The sequence below is a fragment of the Fusarium proliferatum genome (assembly GCF_900067095.1).
Source record: "Fusarium proliferatum ET1 genome assembly, contig: FPRO_scaffold003, whole genome shotgun sequence".
NCBI lineage: Eukaryota > Fungi > Ascomycota > Sordariomycetes > Hypocreales > Nectriaceae > Fusarium > Fusarium proliferatum.
This window is the reverse complement of record NW_022194792.1, coordinates 871,061-889,692: the sequence shown is the minus strand read 5'-3', so window position 1 is coordinate 889,692 and position 18,632 is coordinate 871,061. Positions and strand designations below refer to the sequence as shown.

Genomic DNA, 18,632 nt, shown 5'->3' with positions numbered 1-18,632 from the left:
GTTGACTATGGATAACCATATTCACTGGACAGTTATTTTTGGAGATTAAAAAGAGAAAATGTATATAAGTATATGCCTCGCACAAGCAAGTGCAGACAAAGTATTCTTCTACACACAGAACCTCAAGGGCCTCATCTCAAAAAACTTGATAACGATCGATTCTGCTCATCATGGCAACTTCAACCGCAGCACTCCCCAAGACGCACCGAGCACTTGTCCTTCATTCCACTCGAGATCCTTATGACATCTCAGTAGTCACCCAGGATACTCCTCAGCCATGTCCCGGAAGTGCTGTGATCCGCGTTCTGTCAGCCGGCGTCTTGACCTACGCAGACCGAGTTTACAGTGGTCATAAGCCTTATCCTTACCCTGAGCCTTTCGTCATAGGTTCTAGTGCCATCGGCCGCGTCGCCGCTGTGGGGCTTGATGCGACTTCTCTCAAGCTTGGACAGCTCGTCTTCTTCGACAGCTTTATTCAGGCGCGAGATAACCCCAATTCCCTTATCCTCCATGGTCTCTCCGGAGGCTTTGGCACCGCGAGTAATAAGCTCATGGAGGGTGAGTGGCGAGACGGCACCTATGCAGAGTACGCCAAAGTTCCGCTGGAGAATTGCTTTCCGTTAGATGAGCATCGGCTCACAGGAAACCGAGCTGAAGGATGTCTCGGATACTCAATGGCAGATTTGGCCTATCTTTGGACCATCTCGGTTCCATTCGGAGGGCTCCAAGATATAGGCATCAGACCTGGCGAGAAGGTCATCATTAGCCCTGCTGTTGGAACTTTTGGAAGCGCTGCTGTTCTCGCTGCTCTGTCCATGGGGGCTCAGGTTATCGCAGTCGGTCGCAACAACGAAACTCTGAATAAGGTAAAGGCTTTGGACCCTGAACGAGTCAATACAGTTCTGAACACTGGAAACGTCGAGAATGATGTCAAAGAGCTGACCAAGGATGGTCCGGTGGATGCTTTCTTCGACGTCTCTCCGGGAAAGGCTATCACTAGCACTCACTTCAAGAGTTGTATCATGTCCCTTCGTCGTGGTGGACGGGTGAGCTTGATGGGCGCACATGAAGAACTGAAACTGCCGACTCAGTTCATCGTGCTCAATGACATCACTCTCAAAGGAAAGTGGATGTACACCAAGGATGACATGCGCTACATGATCATGCTGGTGGAAGCAGGGTATCTGAGGCTTGATGCGGTACAGACTGTTGGTAACTTTCCCATGGAGGAGTTTGCGGGGGCATTCGAGAGGGCAACCAAGATAAGCGGTCCTTTCTCCCAGGTTCTCATCTCACCTTGAACTCTGACCAAGTGTCGCGCATTGCGTTTATGAGCAACTGAGACATGATCGTACTCCACTCAATAGTTATCGAGAAAACCGCTTTAAATAAATTTAGTATATATCCTGACAGATCTCTCGAGTTATATTTGTTTAATCAATGATAGCAAGTGCTCAATCAACATACGTGATGCAGGATCTTCAGGCATTGGTTGATTTTAGTGAACACGCAGGGTAGATTGTTTGACCGGATCTCTTATCTTATCTGATAAGAGAATCTGGTGGAGTCAGTTTTATTCTCTGACTGGAGACTGGTCCATTCGTCATGGTATCGGCCGAGATCAGTCTGACGATGCCATGTCTGACTGCAAGAATGATTGGTACTGAGCGGAAAGGATTCATGAATTTCTCTGAGGATGATGCGTTGCTACATCCGAGTATACGATACCCTTAACATGTTTTGGATTAGAAGACTGATGACACAAAGCGCACTTGGCCGCTCAGACCGCCGAGACATCTCCCACCAAAAAATGACGACAAACTCATGCCAAGCGCTGTAGGCCATGTCTTATTTGACGATTGTTCCGTCAGGCAGTGCAAATTGCCATCGAAGGATTCGTTTTGTACATGAATACAGCGACGTATCATAGGCACTTCACTGCATCGGCGTCATAGAGTTTTGTGGATTCCTTCGGTGCATTCTTCGATGCAGAGACCCTGACGCATCCGGGCACTGCCGTCTCCACGCACGCTTTTGCTGCACTCTAACGCTTCTTGAGCTTGCAGAATTTAGCGCATCAGCAGCTTGCATATGATGATACTGCCGTAGGATGAATGTTACGGGGGGTACTTGGCTGCCTCTCTGCCGGTTTCACCGCTGTTTCTTTTAATTCTTTATCCAGACTTTTGTGTCGCATTGTCATTGAACGTTATGATTGTCTGCCCTGGTGGCTTGGTCTGCCCCTCAGCCTGATCTCGACATGACCATTTGAATCACTAATGAAACAAGAAATAATCCGAGATTAAGCTTAAATTCTTCTAATAACTAATTCCGATAGAGAAAGTGGCTTCTGAGATGCCCACGCGGCCTTAATTTGTGATGCTGACAATTTCAATGCCAAGATGGCATACGTCAGCTCAGGCGTCATTGAAACCCCGTGAGTGGATAAGGTTCTCGCCTTTCGGATTTAGGAAGCGTCGCCTTGTCAGCATCTCCGATGTCATCCTGCCCATGGCGGGGTCCGGAGCCCGGGCTTCCCGCACACAAACATTTAAGCTTAATGTGAGGATGTAACTGAGACCATCAGAGTATCATCAGTAACAACAGTTCAAACATTATATGCCAAAGAGTTACAGGAACAGAAGTCAATTAGTAGATACAGTTTCAGTATGTCAGAGCAATACAAGGCTGAGACAGTAACACTCAAGTAAATATCACATAAACTTATATCCATGGAGATAGCCGTGAAAAAGAACCCTCGCACAACCCGCACTCCGAAATCTGTGTAACAAAGGAAAATCACACTACCTGAATTACGAGGCCAGAGTGGCTCAGCTGCCTTGGAAGAAGCCGAACCCGCCCAGACGCACCTAGGTCTTGGCTTCGCTAACTGGCCAAGAGAACGCGTACAGTCCCCGTGTCATAGATGGGGGTCATGCCGCTCTGAAACTGCTAAATCCGACGTCAGATCTTCATATATGGTTCTCCAGAATTCCACTCTGCCATGTCCGTTTCAAAGGGTCTGTGACGGTGAACATCTGTGGACAGCTGAAAGCTATGAGTCTCTTGACCTTTTTCTTGATCTTTTCTCAGGTCTGCTCTTTTTATTCTGTGCAAGGTATGTTATGGCTCGTATCGTGATGATAAAATACTGACATGTGCATAAAGCGTTATCTGTTGCTAGAGATACTATTGATCGATCATCAACGATTGAGAAATTGGACTTTTCTCAAAGTCCACATACTCTCGACTCGGCATCGTCATTCCAGGTCGAATTTGAGGTTCCTTATGAACACCAACGGATCACACTGAATCTACAGCCTTCCAAAAATGTTGTATCGCGCCTCACTACCGTTCAACACATTAATTCCACAGACAATCATGGTGTCATCACTGATATTCAGAGTCAACGTCCGTTACTTTACAAAGGTACAGCCTTTGTAAATGACATCGAGAAGCAGACACAGAGAAGAGTAGGATGGGCACGAGTAATGGTGCGATATCGCCAAGGCCGACACGTCATTGAAGGCACTTTCACCAATGATGGTCCTCATCATCATATTTCGCTGGATTCGAATTACCGCCAGGCGCGACAAATTCAGGACGGGCAACTCAGAAAGAGATCTGAGCGAATGGTAGTATGGAAACAAACGAGAGATGAAAGCGACGGAGCTCTTTCGCAAAGGTCATCCTCAGATGAGCCGACATGCCAGGCGCACAGGTACAATGATCGACGTCGCCGGGCTTCCGACAACCAGGATACCCACCATCCTCTACTAGCACGACAAGACGTCAACGACTGGTTCGATCCAAGAGATGTGATTGGGTCTACAGAAGGATGTCCAAACTCACGAAGAGTCGCCTTAATAGGCATCGCAGCCGACTGTTCGTACACAGCAGAATTCGATAACATGCAAGATGCTCGAGATAACATCATTTCTCAAGTCAATATCGCATCTCAAGTCTACGAAGACGCCTTCAACATCGCACTCGCCATTCAGAATTTGACCATAAGCGATCCATCTTGTCCCTCTGACGCACCACGATCAATGCCCTGGAACCTTCCCTGCACAGCAAACGTCGACATAAACGACCGCCTAAACTTATTTACACAATGGAGGGGCAGACTTCGCGACGATAACGCTGTCTGGTCTCTTTTCAGCGCCTGTCGAAGCGGTTCAACTGTTGGCATCGCCTGGATTGGAAGTTTGTGTAATCGATCACGAGGATCATCATGGGGTCGCGGCGGTACAGCCTCTGCGAACGTCGTTGTTCGTACAGCTTCGGAGTGGCAGGTCTTTGCGCATGAACTGGCGCATAACCTTGGGGCTTCTCATGATTGTACATCTGGCGATTGCGGGACATCAGGATACTCACCTTCCGATGATTGCTGTCCTAGAAGTGAGACAACCTGCGATGCTCGGAACCAGTACATCATGAACCCCCAAAGCTCTCCTGGTCTGGAGGAGTTCTCGCCTTGTACTATCGGCACTATCTGCACAGGCATCGGCGAGGAACACGTCGATACGAGTTGCCTTGTCAGTGAGGACGAGGTGCCCGATGTTAACGACAGTCAATGCGGCAATGGCATCGTCGAACCTGGCGAGTCATGCGACTGCGGTGGTGAAGACCGATGCCCTCCAGATTCCTGCTGCAACCCCTCGACCTGCCAACTCCGTAGTGGTGCAGAGTGCGATCCACTCACAGATGGATGCTGCACTGACGAATGCCGAGTCGCTTCAAGTGGCCTCGTCTGCCGCGAAAGCACATCCTCTTGCGATCCCGAAGAGACGTGCGACGGAAGTTCAAGTCAATGTCCTGTTGACGTACAGAACTGCGACGACGATGGAGATTCAGGCAGTAGAGGAGGAGGAGGATCCTCAGGAAGTTGGTTCGACAGAAACAGAACAGCTGTCATTGCAACAGCGGCTTCAGTTGGTGGAGTTATTCTGATCTTGGTACTTTGCGTGATATTTTCGTGTATCAGGAAAAGAAGCAAAAGACAGAGAGGAACGCAGTTGCAGAGTGGAAATATCAGCGATGGATCAAGTGCACCAGCTCTTGAGCATACGAGAGGCGTTACGCAGATGCCGAGTGCGCCGCGATTGGTTCATAGATATGCATAGTTTGGCTTGGAGTTTATGAGATATGTTTTATGATAGATAGGCGGGAGTCAATATTGTTGGGATATTTACTGGTATAAGAAATATGTATTTTGAATTGACCGATATTTTTAGTCTCAAGTCTGATGCCATCTAGCCACCTGACTTTTCCTTTCCCAGGTTCACGATATTCTTGGTCGTGACAACGTCAACAAACTTAGGTAGAATACGCTTCATGATGAAATCATGAACCTCAGGGTCATCATCAATAATCCCATCCTCAACACAGATAACGTGAAAGTCCAGCTCAGCACCAGCCCTCGCACTACTCAGAATGCTCCCCATAGTCGTCAATCCAACCAGTACAACATGTCTGATCCCACGAGCCCGTAGGTAAGCGAGTAGATCTGAGGACCCAAAACAGCTCGGTTGCAGTTTACCGAGCAAAATCTCATCCTTCCCTCCCCAGCCTCCCGGAGGCACTAGCTCAGAAGGAACACAATAGTGAGGACGATGAGGGTCAGAAGGCGCATTGGCAAAGGCACCGCTAGCTTCGAGCTTGGCCACCCAGCTTGCAAGCTTATTATAAGGCGACACGAATGCGTTTGAGTTGATGTTGAAGGGAAGCGTATGATGGATAATCAGAGGCACATTGTCATACAGGGATCGAGAATTCTCTGCCTTGGCTGAGGCACGACGAGATTTGATCTCTGAGCGGAAGAAGTTTAGAAGTTTCAGGACTTTGCCGAGATAAGCAGCCTGCTCTTCTTGAGAGAAACGTCGGAGGATTTGAGATTGAACATCGGAGAGAAGAAGGGCGGTATGATCGAGCGAGACTGGAACATAGAACGGAGATGCCATCGTGAAATCTCGTTTAATCTGAAAAGGATATAGTAAACAGTTTGACAGAGGTATAGATAAAGGGCTCACTTATATGTTACCCACCTCAATATTATGCTGTGATAATCGGCCTGAAGCCCGTTCGGCTTGTTGCATCTCAATTGTCCGAATCTACCTTGTTGATATTTTCATGAATATGTTGCTGCTGCTGTGTCAGCTTTTAGTCAGGGTCCATGGCGGCATTTTAGACCGTGGCTGTATTTTCGCAAAAGAGCGAGCCGCTATCTTCGGCCTTTTACCAACATCGATCGACTACTAGATGAAACATTCTGTGCTAGAACAAGATACATCGCAATCAATTTGCGATGTATGGAGTCCATATAGATAGCAGGCTTTACAATCTATACTATAATCTAGAAAAATGAAAATTTTGGGGCCGTTAACTATCTATTCTTACTTAAGTTGTGAAACCCCTTTAGTGTAGACAAAGGCTACATAGGAAAGAAGTCCTGAAGGAGAATTCTTTACAGCAAAGCTTATATTCCTGTTCTCAATAGCTCATCTTAGCCTCGTTATAAGAGTCCGGGGTTTTTACCTTATGATAATAGAAATGTTGCTGTTGCATCAACACCCAAAGATAGTAGAACCCTAAACATGAGGGTAATAGGCGACTCACTGGAATTTGTTGTCGCTAGCTAAAAAACTCTTTTTTTTATGCTCTTCGAGATTTCCATCCTGGCCAGGTAACAGAATTTGCGCATATGGGCTTTCCCTCGTCATAAATCTCACCCAACCACAGATCTCACAGCTTCCGGAGCAAGTCCGCTCTAAAGAAATAACATCATACATTCGTATTTGTCACCAAACTGTGATCTACAGAAATGCAGTAGCCAGTGCTATAGCTTGCTTGAACAGCCATCCATAATCGACGTCAATTTAACTGCAGGTTTTTCACCTATGCATCCTTACCGTACGGGGTAAGCTAGAGTCTAGGGCCGAGCGCGTGTTATACTCGTATAAACACACCAATGGCAGTTCATGTATTAGGGCTGTAGGCTGAATCGACGATCGGCAATAGTTGCTAGTGTACATATCCTTCTTGGCGTCGATCCCGAGATAAGGTCCGTCTACTCGAATGGAGGATCTGCAAAGTTGGGGGACACCATACCCATGGTCTTTAAGAAATCAATACCTTGAAGATGCCACGGTGGAAGGCGTCTCTGAGCTGCTCATAGTCACGACGTCTCAATCTATAGATCTGTAAAAGCATGCTCGGTATCGTGAGCCATGAAAGAGTTCTGTGTTTTCTTACTCGCAAGAAACTCGAGTAGGAGACTCCACTGACTGAGGATGGTGGTCGTCTGTGTACGCCAATGTTCAAACCCCATCTGAGATTCTCAAAGAGGTCTTTGAAGACGAGACTACATCTCATCAGGGTTAGCAAACTATACAACTTTTCTTTTAGCTCAGACGGCCCTAGACAAGTACGAGAATAGGTGCGGTTCTGCTAAAACTGATGTCATGAAACGGCTATTCTGCTGTCATTTTTCGTATCTTTGCTCACTATTTCACACCAATAGTCCAATATCGCACGGACATGCGGCGCGCGTTCACCAATCGCCGTAGCTCCAATGGCAAGCATAATATTTAGCATTCGATAAACTCAACTAGACTGCCTTTAGCTTAATGGAGATTCGGCAATATCTATATTTTGGTTCTATTGAAGATCATAACTTCACAAATTACTTACATATTAGACTCCAAGCCAATGAAGACTGGGTGATCTTTAATGGCCAAGATCTTAGCCTTGAAGATCGGCAATTGGTAAGACAAAATGGGAACTGTCTCAACGGGCTGATATTTGTGTTGCTGAATTGTTTTACTGAGACATGACAACAATGCAGAACGTCATCGATGCGGATTTACTGTAAGGAGATAATTAGCGAAACATGGAAAAGAAGAAAAGAAAGTAAAGGGGAGGTTCAGAAGCCAGAAGCTGTACAAAATTCGAGCTGGTTGTCACCAGTATCTATCCGCAGTAACCGCAATTCCTCCTTCCTGTCTCCCATCACATTATACTTTTCACCATGAAGATCTCTCTGTCGTCTTGGCTCGCAGCAGCCTGCCTGTTCCCAACAACTCTTGCGTTCCCTCAAATGAGCGCTGAGCAGCTCAAGACTTATCAAGAGCACGCGAAGCGAAGCCATGTAGCATGTGCTTACTCCCAAGAAGAGAAGAGGAATGCAGGTGAATGCCCCTTTGCGAAGGAGAAGCGAGCTGCGAAGTTCAATGCCGAGAAACAGCGCATCAGTGTTTCTGGCGAGCACGAGTTCCTGCCTCCTAATCTCAAAGCTGGTGATCAAAGAGGTAAGTCATCTTCAGCTCATCCTCATGAGGTCAGTCTAATGATGTATAGGACCCTGCCCTGGACTCAATGCCTTGGCCAACCATGGATACCTTCCGAGAAACGGTGTCGCAGACATGCAAACTATCATCAAGGCTACTAATGAGGTTTATGGCATGAGCCTTGACCTCGGTGGTTTCCTTGCCGTCTATGGCACTGTCTTCAACGGCAATCTAGTCTCTCTCAACCCCGGCTACTCTATCGGGGGTCCAAGCCGCTTCAGTCAGAACATTCTCAACGGTGGCGGCCTTCTCGGCACTCCATCTGGCCTCAGCGGTAGTCACAACAAGTATGAGTCTGATGTCAGCGCCACAAGAGGAGATCTCTATGTGACTGGCAACAACTACCATGTCATCCTCGAGCGCTTCGTGGAGTACTGGAATGCCATCCGCGAAAACACTCCTGCGCCTGAGCAATACTCTGCACTTGCACCATTTCACTACAAGAGCTTCCGAGATTCGGAAAAGATCAACATTCACTTCCTCTATTCACCCTTTGCCGAAATCTTAGTCTCGCCGGCTGCGTATTCCTTCCCTCCTCGCATGATGGCTAATCATTCCGGTAAGTATCCCGAGGGATATCTTTCGCGTGAGGTCTTTACCAGTTTCTTTGGCGTCAAGGGCAATAAACCTGGAAACTTCAAAGTCAATCAGGGTTGGGAGCGCATCCCGGACCGCCGACCCGTTGAAGACGAGTTTTCCATTCCTGACTTTCTCGTTGATGTCCTAGAGCATGCTGCCAAGTATCCTCGTCTGTTGAACATTGGCGGCAACACCGGCAAGGTGAATTCCTTCTCGGGTGTCGATATCGGCGATCTCACCGGTGGCGTCTTCAACACTGCGATGCTGTTGAAAGGCGACAATCTTGAGTGCTTCGTTATGCAGATCATTATGGCTGCTGCGCCTGATGTTCTTGGAAGTCAGTTCACTGACGTGACCAAGGCTTTGACGCCGTTGGCGGACAAGCTTCTACAGCCGCTTACTGGGAAGACTTGTCCGAAGCTGCAGAAGGTGAACATGAAGCTGTTTGAGAAGTTCCCTGGTTACGCTGAGTCGTACGGAAGCTATGCTGGTGTCTCCAGGGGATCTCTAGATGGTGTGATCGAGGGTGTTGGCGGCATTCTGGGAGGGCTTGTGACCACTGGAAATAAGGTATAGTCTAATCGATAGGGAGTTTGTACTGGGCTCTGCTGCTACTATCGACCTCTGACTGGAGAGGTGAAATTGGATGTAACCTCTAATTTTTGCGAAGTTTCTTGTACTAGTTTACACTGCATCAATAATAAAAGCCTTATTGCCAATTTTGTGCGACAAATCTGCACGAGGTTCTCAAGGTTGGTCGACTCATCAGATGTAGTGCTACCTGTTCCCGACTTGAGACATGTGATATTGTACAGCATACGATGCCTACCGAATGAATCTACGAAATACCTATGTATAGCGGTGAGCCACCGAACAACTTCTTTCAATCTATTGCGAGTGGACTCTGCAGCTCGGAAACTTTACTCCCTCTAGCTATGCAATCCTACTACAGAACTCAACTGCCGCTGCGGAGTGAAATGCCCATGCCGAGGCACTTGACTTAATAGAGTTCAATAGTTCCAAGGACCGAGCGCGCACCACTTAAGCCAGCCAACAGGGGCAAGCCGAAGCCACTGTCGATCCCGACTCCTCAACAATCAGAAGATGGCGATCATCTCGTGAATAACATGGAGATGAGAGGGTGTGCTGAGGGTAGTCACATGAATTGTGGGTTCCTGCGTCATAGATCAAAGCGTATAAGGCCGAGCACAAGCGGTAAGGCCGGAAGAAGGTAACCTCAATTGCGGGTTGAGTTTAATTGCGTGTGTAACCTGTTGTATCTTCTCGTAATGGGTGGAGATCTCCCCGCAAAAGGGATTTCCTAATTATTTACTGTAAGCTGGGCACATCCTTCACCAGTCAATTGACCATTATCTTCATATCTTGCTTTGATCTCCTTCTAATCAACGGCAATGCGCTTCTCGGCACTGCTCGTACCTTTGGGATTGACCGGCGTCGGACTTGCAGCACCATTCACTCCAGATGGAGCGTCTCTTATTGCGAAACGCCAAGCTCTGAGTGGTCTTTTTAATGGCGTCAATAATGCGCTGGCTGTGACTGTCAGCGGACTGCTCGATGAACTCAGCGACGCCTTGAGCAAAGGAGACAGGGGGAAAACACTTGATACACTGCAGAAGCTGAAGCCTACCAAAAAGCCAAAGAGCGTTGCCGACGCCTCATCTATCACTGAAAGAGTCGCAAAGTCAGAACCGGATAACATCGTCGAGTACAGCGCGCGACTGATAGCAAACGGTATCGTCTCTGGGTCAACAGATGATCTACTGAGTTATGCCCAAGGTCTTGGCTCCGCAGAAAACGGAAATGACAACAAGTATGCCAGGGAAAGCCCTTTATTACCAGCGTGTTCGTCTAACATGATGCAGAAACCCTGATCCGCCCAAGAGCATCTACCCAAAGGCGGCAAGCTGCGATGCGCCTTATACAGTCAGCGAGGACAAGCTTAGGTCTGCCATCTACATCCCAGACACTTTTACCTACGGCAAAAAGCTGCCTGTGATTTTGTTTCCTGGTACCGGATCTACTGGGTGGACCGCATTTCGGGGCAGCTTCATCCCATTGCTTACCGGTGTTGACTGGGCTGATCCCGTATGGGTCAATGTGCCTGGACTTCTTCTTGACGATGCGCAAATTAATGCCGAGTACGCTGCGTACGCGCTCAACTACATCGCTTCCCTCTCGAAGCGAAGCGTTGCCATCATCGGTTGGTCACAGGGCAACATCAATACTCAATGGGCATTCAAGTACTGGCCATCGACTCGCAAAGTCACGGCCGATCACGTCGCCATCAGCGCAGATTACAAGGGCACTATCCTAGCCAACTTTGTCGACGTGTCGGGAATTACCAACGACCCGTCTGTTGTTCAACAAGAAGCTGGTAGCAATTTCATAAAGACTCTTCGTTCCGACGGTGGTGACTCGGGATATGTACCGACGACAAGTCTTTACTCCAGCTTCTTGGACGAAATAGTCCAGCCGCAAGAGGGCACTGGGGCCTCAGCTTACCTCCTTGACGAAAGAAGCGTCGGCGTCACAAATGCTGAAGTTCAGAAAGTTTGCGCTGGAAAGCCAGGCGGTTCATTTTATACGCATGAGAGCATGCTTATAAACCCTCTTAGTTTCGCTCTGGCCAAAGACGCGCTCATACATGACGGTCCTGGAAAGATCTCCAGGTTGGACTTGGGAGCAATCTGCGCTTCATCTCTGGCACCTGGCCTTGGACTGGAAGATCTTTTGATCACTGAGAACTCGATTGTCATTGCGGGTATTACTCTTGTTACGTATCTGCCCAAGGTGAAACAAGAGCCGGCGATTATGGAATACGCTTTGAACGCAGCGGGGACGTGTTAGTTATTGTGGGACAGCAATGTCAGAAATTGAAGTCGTGTCATCATCGGTGATAAGTGTCGTGCTCCGTCTATCACCAGCTTCTTAGGATCTAGATCTCATCCACTGCAGTGCGATTAAAAAGTAATTATAGTTGAGCGATTAAACCATTTAAAAATTAAAACAGGCATCTCGAAGAAATACAACTTTCATCGAGCTGACAAAAAGTATTTCGCGTGCCTCCACACCGGATTGAACGATGGACCTTTGCATTACAAGTGCAACGCTCTACCACTGAGCTATAGAGGCGGCTCACTTTAGTTATCAACGGCACAATCAATTTGGCATAATGTTCAATTGGCTTTGCTAAGCAGTATCCCCATTAATGGCCAACATGTAACATGTCCATGTTCTTTTCTCATAGCTTCCGCTCAATAGACGCTTTGTGAACTCGCAAGCGAATCTTTCCGTATCTGCCACTCACTCCCTCGCTACCCATCGTGTTTACTCCACCAGAATGGCCTATAACGGAATGATATCCAGTACAATCTTCATTATCTAGTAGAGCCGCAATCGATTTTCAGTTTCTAGACGGTAATGAGATGTTCAGGTGGTGTCTTGTTTGCCCATCCACTATACATCATATCCATGGCCTCAAATCTCCTCCAGCAGCCACTCGATGGGCGTCGCATACAAGATATGATGGATTCCTCGGTTACCTCCCTAGGCACCACAAGTCAGAATTGCCGCGACACGGCCATCATCTCCCATGATACTAGCACCCGAATCTCCCTGAGTAGAGAAATTCTTCCTGGCCCCGTGCCGAATAGAGCCCAGGATACACCATTCCTCGGAAACCACCAGAAGGCCATCAACGAACCTTCGGACGACGGACCTGGCTGTATTGGTGACACCGTGGCTTGCTCCGCTTGCGCTACCATACATGCATACTCGCATGAAATCCTCATCAACAACAGTCTTTCCTGGCACGACGAATTCAAAGTCAGGGCATCTCATTTCGGCTTCTGACATGACACCAGTCTGTGTGAATGAATGAATCCCGGGGAGCATGCTATATCTTCGCTCTCTTTCCTATTCTGAATGCCGCTCGGACATGAATTGAGGATGAGTAAGGACTGCGGCAAGCTTGGTGGGTACCTTGTTTTCCAGCTTCTTCACCAGCGTCTGGTGCTTCTTCTGATCTAGCTCCATGAGAACCCAGCCGCGGAAGCGAGCCGGCGAAGAACAGCTTAACCCGAACTTTGGTGAAAGTAGGACGTGTCCGAGAGTTCGTGATTCCATTGACTCGAAAGGTTCAAGTCGCTGCAGGCTACTTTCTTTCTGGCCTTGGAGCCACGAAGATATTCGATCCGTCGTTCGGGGACTGGTATGGAGGACTCGCCAAGATTGATCGCTGACTGGGTCTGACAGATTTGGTTACGGAGGAAATATGTCGTGTCTTGGTACGTCTTGTTCCCAGGCTGGATGATGTCTCGACTGTTATGAGCGTCGTGACAAACATCGATGTTCTCTTCCTCTGGTCCCAAAATGACATGTCGGCAGGTCAAAGTAACCACGGTTTCGGTGTTTCGGATGCGTAGGTAAAGACCTTTGGTGCCCTCGCGTGTTGGGTTTCGAGAGGAGGCAATCTTGGTACCCAGGAACTCAGAGAGCTGGATACTGTCCCTTCTGTAGCCCTCTTCTTGAAGAATGGGAATGTCAGGGCTGAGTTTTGCGGTCGATAGTTCACTATCTGTGGTTAGCAAAATTTGAGTTTGAGGTTATGAGTCTTACCACTCTGTTTGATCTTGATCATTCGAGCAGCACTGCGTGATTCTGGACTCCTTGATCTCGACTTCAACGTCGTGAATACCGTGCTCTCGCAGAACTTGACGGCATCTGAGAGCCACAGCTCTTCCGTTCAACCAGGTTGTCGATTTGAAATACTATCTCAATACTGGGTTGAAGTAATTCTCTGCTGTAGTTCTTTGCTGATTTAAGCTCAGTCACAAGTCTCAGCCGCAGCTTCGTGAAGCTTAAATCAGCAGAGAGAATTGTCAAACAAGACTTCTGTGTTATATATTTGCTTCCATCTTGATTGGTACCTTGACGAAGTTGCAGTTAAATGATTTTGACTTGACATCTATGTCTGGGAAGCTCCTCGGCCTTGTCTCTTGTGTGATTGGGAGAATTATAAGATAAGAGCTAATTTCGAAACCGAACAGTCGACGATTACAAGGATCGATAGCTCAGTGGTATGAGCGAGGGATTGCAGATCCCTAGGTCGCGTGTTCGATCCACGCTCGGTCCTAATGTTCGTATTTTTGCAAGGTTGAGCAATTGACCCCAGTTCTGAGCCTCTCTTCATTTTTTGCCTTGAAATCGTGGTCATTCTATATCTGAGTCTGTGTTGAGAACAGGGGCACTTTATCAGATCTGCTGACAAGGTTGAGTGTAAAATAGGGTCTCTAACTTGCAAGGTGGTAAGCCAGACACCTCGTGACCAATTTACCGGAGTCTAACAACTTATATTATCTTTTAGTTAAAAATATAATAATTTCCTATCATCCAACCGATCTTGTAAAGCTCCTAGATGCGAATGGTGACCAGGATCATGACGCTAATTCGCTCGTTGACTTAGGGATGCATGATCACAATTGAGAACCCGCTCAACAACCGACATTGGGGGGCTGGCGCAACGGTAGCGCGTTAGATTCCAGCGATGGATCTTCAAATTCCTCCTGAAGAAATCGTGACTCCTAAAGGTTATCAGTTCAAATCTGGTGTCCCTCATTTTTGGCCATGCGCACTTTTTTCGTATCAGGGCAAGGCTCCACTAACTCCACCAACACTTTGCGGATGAGGGCTTTGTCAGTTGAGGAGACATGTAATGAATGGTGTAGTATGTTGTGTGTCGATCAAGGATCGATGCAGAGAAAGAATCCAATCAGCCACAATGGAGATGGGCTGGGTCTTAATAAATGATTAAAAGAAATTGCTTTAATTCACGTTCAGGGTTTCCAAGTGAATGTGTCTATGTACGTCTAAAAAGAATAAGGCAAGTCTAATAAAGAATTAAAGAAATAGTTAAAGAATGCTTCAAGAAACCTCCAAGTCAATATCAACGTTGTATGCGGAACCCTCACTCTTCTCTTCCGTAATGATATCATGAGCAATCTTCTCAGCCAGCGCATACACTGTACCGACAGGGTGACCTGGGATGAGAACAGGGAAAGCAGAGGCATCAACAACTCGCAGTCCCTTGACACCATACACACGGGCCTTGGAATCAAGGACAGCCATGTCATCACCCTTCTTGCCCATCTTGCAAGTGCAAGCTGCGTGCCAAACAGTCATGAGAGTGTCACGAAGAACAGCGAGGATCTGCTCATCTGACTCGTGCTCCTCTCCAGGGTACACCTCCTTGAGAACAGTGTCCTTCAGAGGAGTGGACTTGGCGATTTCTCGAAGACGGCGGAATAGCGCGACGGCAACCTCTTGGTCGGCCTTCTTGGTGAGGAAGTTAGGGTTGATAAGAGGAGCGTCGGTAGTCGAGTTCGTTCGAAGGGTGATATTGCCACGGGATAGAGGTGCGACCAAAGCGCCGTTAAGACTGGTGTACTTCTTTCCATCGGTGGGCTGCTGCAGGATAGGGAACGACCAGTCCTCGGAGTAGACGTTAAGAGGAATGATCTCCATCTCAGGCCAGTCATCAGGGAATGTCGCAAGATCTCTGAGAGTCTCATTGGAGAACTTGGATCGGTACTTCTCAGGAGCCTTCTCCCAACCCAAGAGCTCGACCTGGTTGGATGTCAGAGGACCGGCTTGCTGCTGAGCATAGGCATCAAGCGCGCCTTGGAAAATAGTGTCGTTGTTGATGGCCGCGCTGAGAGTGTCTTCAAGACCTTGTACTTCAAACGAGGGTCCGAAGAGAACGTGATCCCAGAGATTCTGACCAACTCCAGGAAGGTCCGCAACTACAGGAATGTCAAGCTCTTCCAGGTGCTGCTTGGGTCCAATACCAGATACCATGAGAACCTGAGGTGACTGGAAAGCTCCACTGCTGACGATGACCTCCTTCTTAGCCTTGAGAGTGTAGTCAATACCAACAGAGCTGACCTCAACACCAGTAGCCTTCTTGGCATCATCGAAGGTCACCTTCTTGGCAAGACTCTCAGTATACACCTTGAGAGTCTTGAGCTTCTCACTTCGAGCAGTCTTGACAAAGTCGTCGGAAGCACTGCGGGTAGCGGTCTTGGGTTGAACTGTTGTTGTGGTGTATGAGTAGCCGAGAAGACTACCGCTGCTGAAACCATCGATACCCTTGAATCCAAGGGACTTGAGTCCCTTTTCCACGAGAACAGCCCAGGAGGGGACATAGTTGGCGTAGCTGATTTGGAGAGGGCCCTTCTCTTTAGAGAATGCGGAAGCGTCGTAGTCGGTTGTCACGTTGCGCTTCTCATTGTCTGGTGGTGTGAATGAGGGACTCTTCTGGAAGTGAGGCAGCATTTCCTCCCATCTGTTCCATTGTTAGTGATATTCTGACTACTTGTTCGGGTTGTTACTCACGTATAGCTATCATCTCCGACGTCCTCGGCCCACCTGGCCATGGTACCGTTCGTTGGTCGGTGATATACCAGAAAGTTAAGTTGAGATGAGCCACCAAGAACTTTTCCACGAGCATAGTGAATTTCGCGATTGTCAGCGCCTGTTTGCGCTGTAGTCGTGAATCTCCAATCGCGAAGAGGGTTAGAGTCGAGAAGACTAGCACCACTGCCGGCCGTCACTCCACCAGGCGATGTCGCAAGAATAGGCTTGGAAATCTCGAGGAAAGGGCCAGCTTCAACAATAGCGACACTGTAACCAGCTTTTGCAAGTCTGTAGCCAATGGTGTTTCCCGCTGTGCCTCCTCCTACGACAACATAGTCGTATTCGGCGTCGACACCCGGAATGCCACCGAGCTCGCCAAGATGTCCAACCTTGAGTCCATCACCAGCATAAGCAGACTTGACGATGTGTTGCAAGGGGTCGAGAAGTGTACTGATGAAAGGAACCTCGGGACGAGCAGTGACACTGGTCGAAAGGCTGAGCGCCAAGAGTGAAGGTGACAAGACGTTGCAGCGCATGATGACAGACGATCTGGACAAGAAGGTTTGTGTGCAGATCTCAGACATGAGGAGGGATTGATGCTACTCTTATATCTACTCCTACTAGGGTTCACTAGCTGCCTGTCAAAAACATCAAGCATTTACCTAGTAGCCCAATGTCATATCACCGCGGACGTTACACCGTCCCGCAATCATTTTTGGTACCAAAGTCCGTGCTGACCCGCGGCGTTGACGCTACTAGTCAACTAAAGTGAAGGATCTGAATAAATTCGGAGGGTTTCTGAGTCAGCGGTGATAAGAAGACGAGATAAATGTCTCAGCTCAGGGCCCTGGGATATGCGGTGATGGACCAGGGTTATTTGTCATGTCAATGCGTAAAAGGAGGGTCAGGAAGCTGCCACGACAGGCAGTGCACTGCAATAGATTCACAATAGTTAAAGATAGTCGAGAATAAAGGGTACTAATGGGGAATGGAACACGTTTTGGTCAAACTAAGCTTGTTATCCGGTCCTTTAGAGTTTCAACAAAGTGGGCGAGGAGTCCACTAGAAGCTATGCAAGCAACGTTTTTGAGCAATAACAAGGATTCATGTTGCAGTTCGACCTTGGCACGTCGAATTAAATTGCCTAGTCACAAGCCTTATGCAGCGGCAGAGCCCGTCTCGTTCAGCTTGCATATATCACTCGGGCTAAGAGCCTGGGGTCGTTCCGCGTCGTTCCACTGATCACCAGTGATTGCAAAGCACAGACTGCCGATCCCTTCTCTGAAGAATCACCATGCATTGTGATAAACGCAGCAGTTCACGTGCGATAAATCATCTGTGCGTGCGTAACCGTTCATCCGGTTTTTTCGAGATGGTTGATTTCATATTCGGAGACTTACATGTCATATGATGGAATGATAGGATCGGTCAGCCTGTTGTAAACCCCCGGCTTATGCGCTGAGGATCCGGAACCGTACTACCAAATGCCGTAACGCCGATCCTCCTTGGCGCAAGGACCACTAAGCCTGAAGAGTTGGTCTTGCGAAGAGGAAATCCAGTTTTTGAGGGCCTTCCGGACTCTTCCCCGTTGCCGAACCCTCTGCCGCGTGGGTTCCTCGGGAGCCAAATGTCGGGGAATAAAGGTGTGCCGCCTGAGCGAGTCATGTGTATAGTCGGGGCTTCTAAGACTCCATGCATGTCTTGGACAATATCATTTCTCATCAGAATTCACATGTTGGCGCTGTAGGGCGCATTTGACAGTTCGTAAGATATAATGACCGCGATTCGATAGATAACGCCAGAAGGGGACCAGCCACTTGGTTCTGGAATGAACGCCACTCAGCGGATCTACCTATTTCAAGGCATAAGCTACATGTCCCGTGATTTCGGGTAACCTCCAAAAAAGACCATCACATGTAGAACTTCTAAGAAATAGCATCCCGAAATTGATTCAGTCAATAAGGGTTGACCAAGTCTTGTTTTCGACGAACAAGAAACGAACAGCATCTCCCCAGTGATCGAGTCCTAACGCGCAAACGGGTAATTTCTTACTCATATAATAAGAACAACACGATTCTTATGCTCTTTTTGATATCGGCTACCTTCGATGCCAGGTGGTATGACGTTGGCAACTCGAATGATGATGAGAGTTGAGAACCATTAACACAGAATTAATTTGGCACAAAAGATCGTGCTCCTCAAACCAATATGAGGGCCCAGTATAAAATATGCATGAAGTTAATATCGGATCCATGGTAAAAGGGGTTCCGG

General features: G+C 48.0%; 7 protein-coding genes and 3 non-coding genes across 10 annotated transcripts; 6 read left to right on the top strand and 4 right to left on the bottom strand.

Moving 5' to 3' along the window:
* Positions 1 to 170: 170 nt before the first annotated feature.
* On the top strand, positions 171 to 1,301 carry FPRO_06855 (uncharacterized protein; the record flags this gene model as incomplete). Its single annotated transcript, XM_031228186.1, has 1 exon — positions 171 to 1,301. One exon carries the CDS (start codon positions 171 to 173, stop codon positions 1,299 to 1,301), a length of 1,131 nt encoding a protein of 376 aa, XP_031078547.1.
* A 1,756-nt stretch (positions 1,302 to 3,057) lies between these two features.
* FPRO_06856 (uncharacterized protein) lies at positions 3,058 to 5,126 on the top strand (the record flags this gene model as incomplete). Its single annotated transcript, XM_031228185.1, has 2 exons — positions 3,058 to 3,118; positions 3,169 to 5,126. The coding sequence occupies 2 exons, from the start codon at positions 3,058 to 3,060 to the stop codon at positions 5,124 to 5,126; spliced, it is 2,019 nt and encodes a 672-aa protein (XP_031078546.1).
* Positions 5,127 to 5,255: 129 nt separating this feature from the next.
* FPRO_06857 (uncharacterized protein) lies at positions 5,256 to 5,963 on the bottom strand (the record flags this gene model as incomplete). Its single annotated transcript, XM_031228183.1, has 1 exon — positions 5,256 to 5,963. The coding sequence occupies one exon, from the start codon at positions 5,961 to 5,963 to the stop codon at positions 5,256 to 5,258; it is 708 nt and encodes a 235-aa protein (XP_031078545.1).
* Positions 5,964 to 8,029: 2,066 nt separating this feature from the next.
* FPRO_06858 (uncharacterized protein) lies at positions 8,030 to 9,503 on the top strand (the record flags this gene model as incomplete). The annotated part of the gene is made up of 2 exons (XM_031228182.1): positions 8,030 to 8,309; positions 8,359 to 9,503. 2 exons carry the CDS (start codon positions 8,030 to 8,032, stop codon positions 9,501 to 9,503), a joined length of 1,425 nt encoding a protein of 474 aa, XP_031078544.1.
* An 836-nt stretch (positions 9,504 to 10,339) lies between these two features.
* On the top strand, positions 10,340 to 11,795 carry FPRO_06859 (uncharacterized protein; the record flags this gene model as incomplete). The annotated part of the gene is made up of 2 exons (XM_031228181.1): positions 10,340 to 10,758; positions 10,811 to 11,795. The coding sequence occupies 2 exons, from the start codon at positions 10,340 to 10,342 to the stop codon at positions 11,793 to 11,795; spliced, it is 1,404 nt and encodes a 467-aa protein (XP_031078543.1).
* A 213-nt stretch (positions 11,796 to 12,008) lies between these two features.
* Positions 12,009 to 12,080, bottom strand: tRNA. Its single transcript has one exon. It is a non-coding gene; the product is annotated as a tRNA-Thr (tRNA).
* Positions 12,081 to 13,021: 941 nt separating this feature from the next.
* On the bottom strand, positions 13,022 to 13,587 carry FPRO_06860 (uncharacterized protein; the record flags this gene model as incomplete). The annotated part of the gene is made up of 2 exons (XM_031228180.1): positions 13,022 to 13,524; positions 13,566 to 13,587. The coding sequence occupies 2 exons, from the start codon at positions 13,585 to 13,587 to the stop codon at positions 13,022 to 13,024; spliced, it is 525 nt and encodes a 174-aa protein (XP_031078542.1).
* A 422-nt stretch (positions 13,588 to 14,009) lies between these two features.
* tRNA lies at positions 14,010 to 14,082 on the top strand. The gene has a single exon. It is a non-coding gene; the product is annotated as a tRNA-Cys (tRNA).
* A 373-nt stretch (positions 14,083 to 14,455) lies between these two features.
* Positions 14,456 to 14,564, top strand: tRNA. Its single transcript has 2 exons — positions 14,456 to 14,491; positions 14,529 to 14,564. It is a non-coding gene; the product is annotated as a tRNA-Trp (tRNA).
* Positions 14,565 to 14,870: 306 nt separating this feature from the next.
* FPRO_06861 (uncharacterized protein) lies at positions 14,871 to 16,897 on the bottom strand (the record flags this gene model as incomplete). Its single annotated transcript, XM_031228179.1, has 2 exons — positions 14,871 to 16,290; positions 16,341 to 16,897. 2 exons carry the CDS (start codon positions 16,895 to 16,897, stop codon positions 14,871 to 14,873), a joined length of 1,977 nt encoding a protein of 658 aa, XP_031078541.1.
* Positions 16,898 to 18,632: the final 1,735 nt, after the last annotated feature.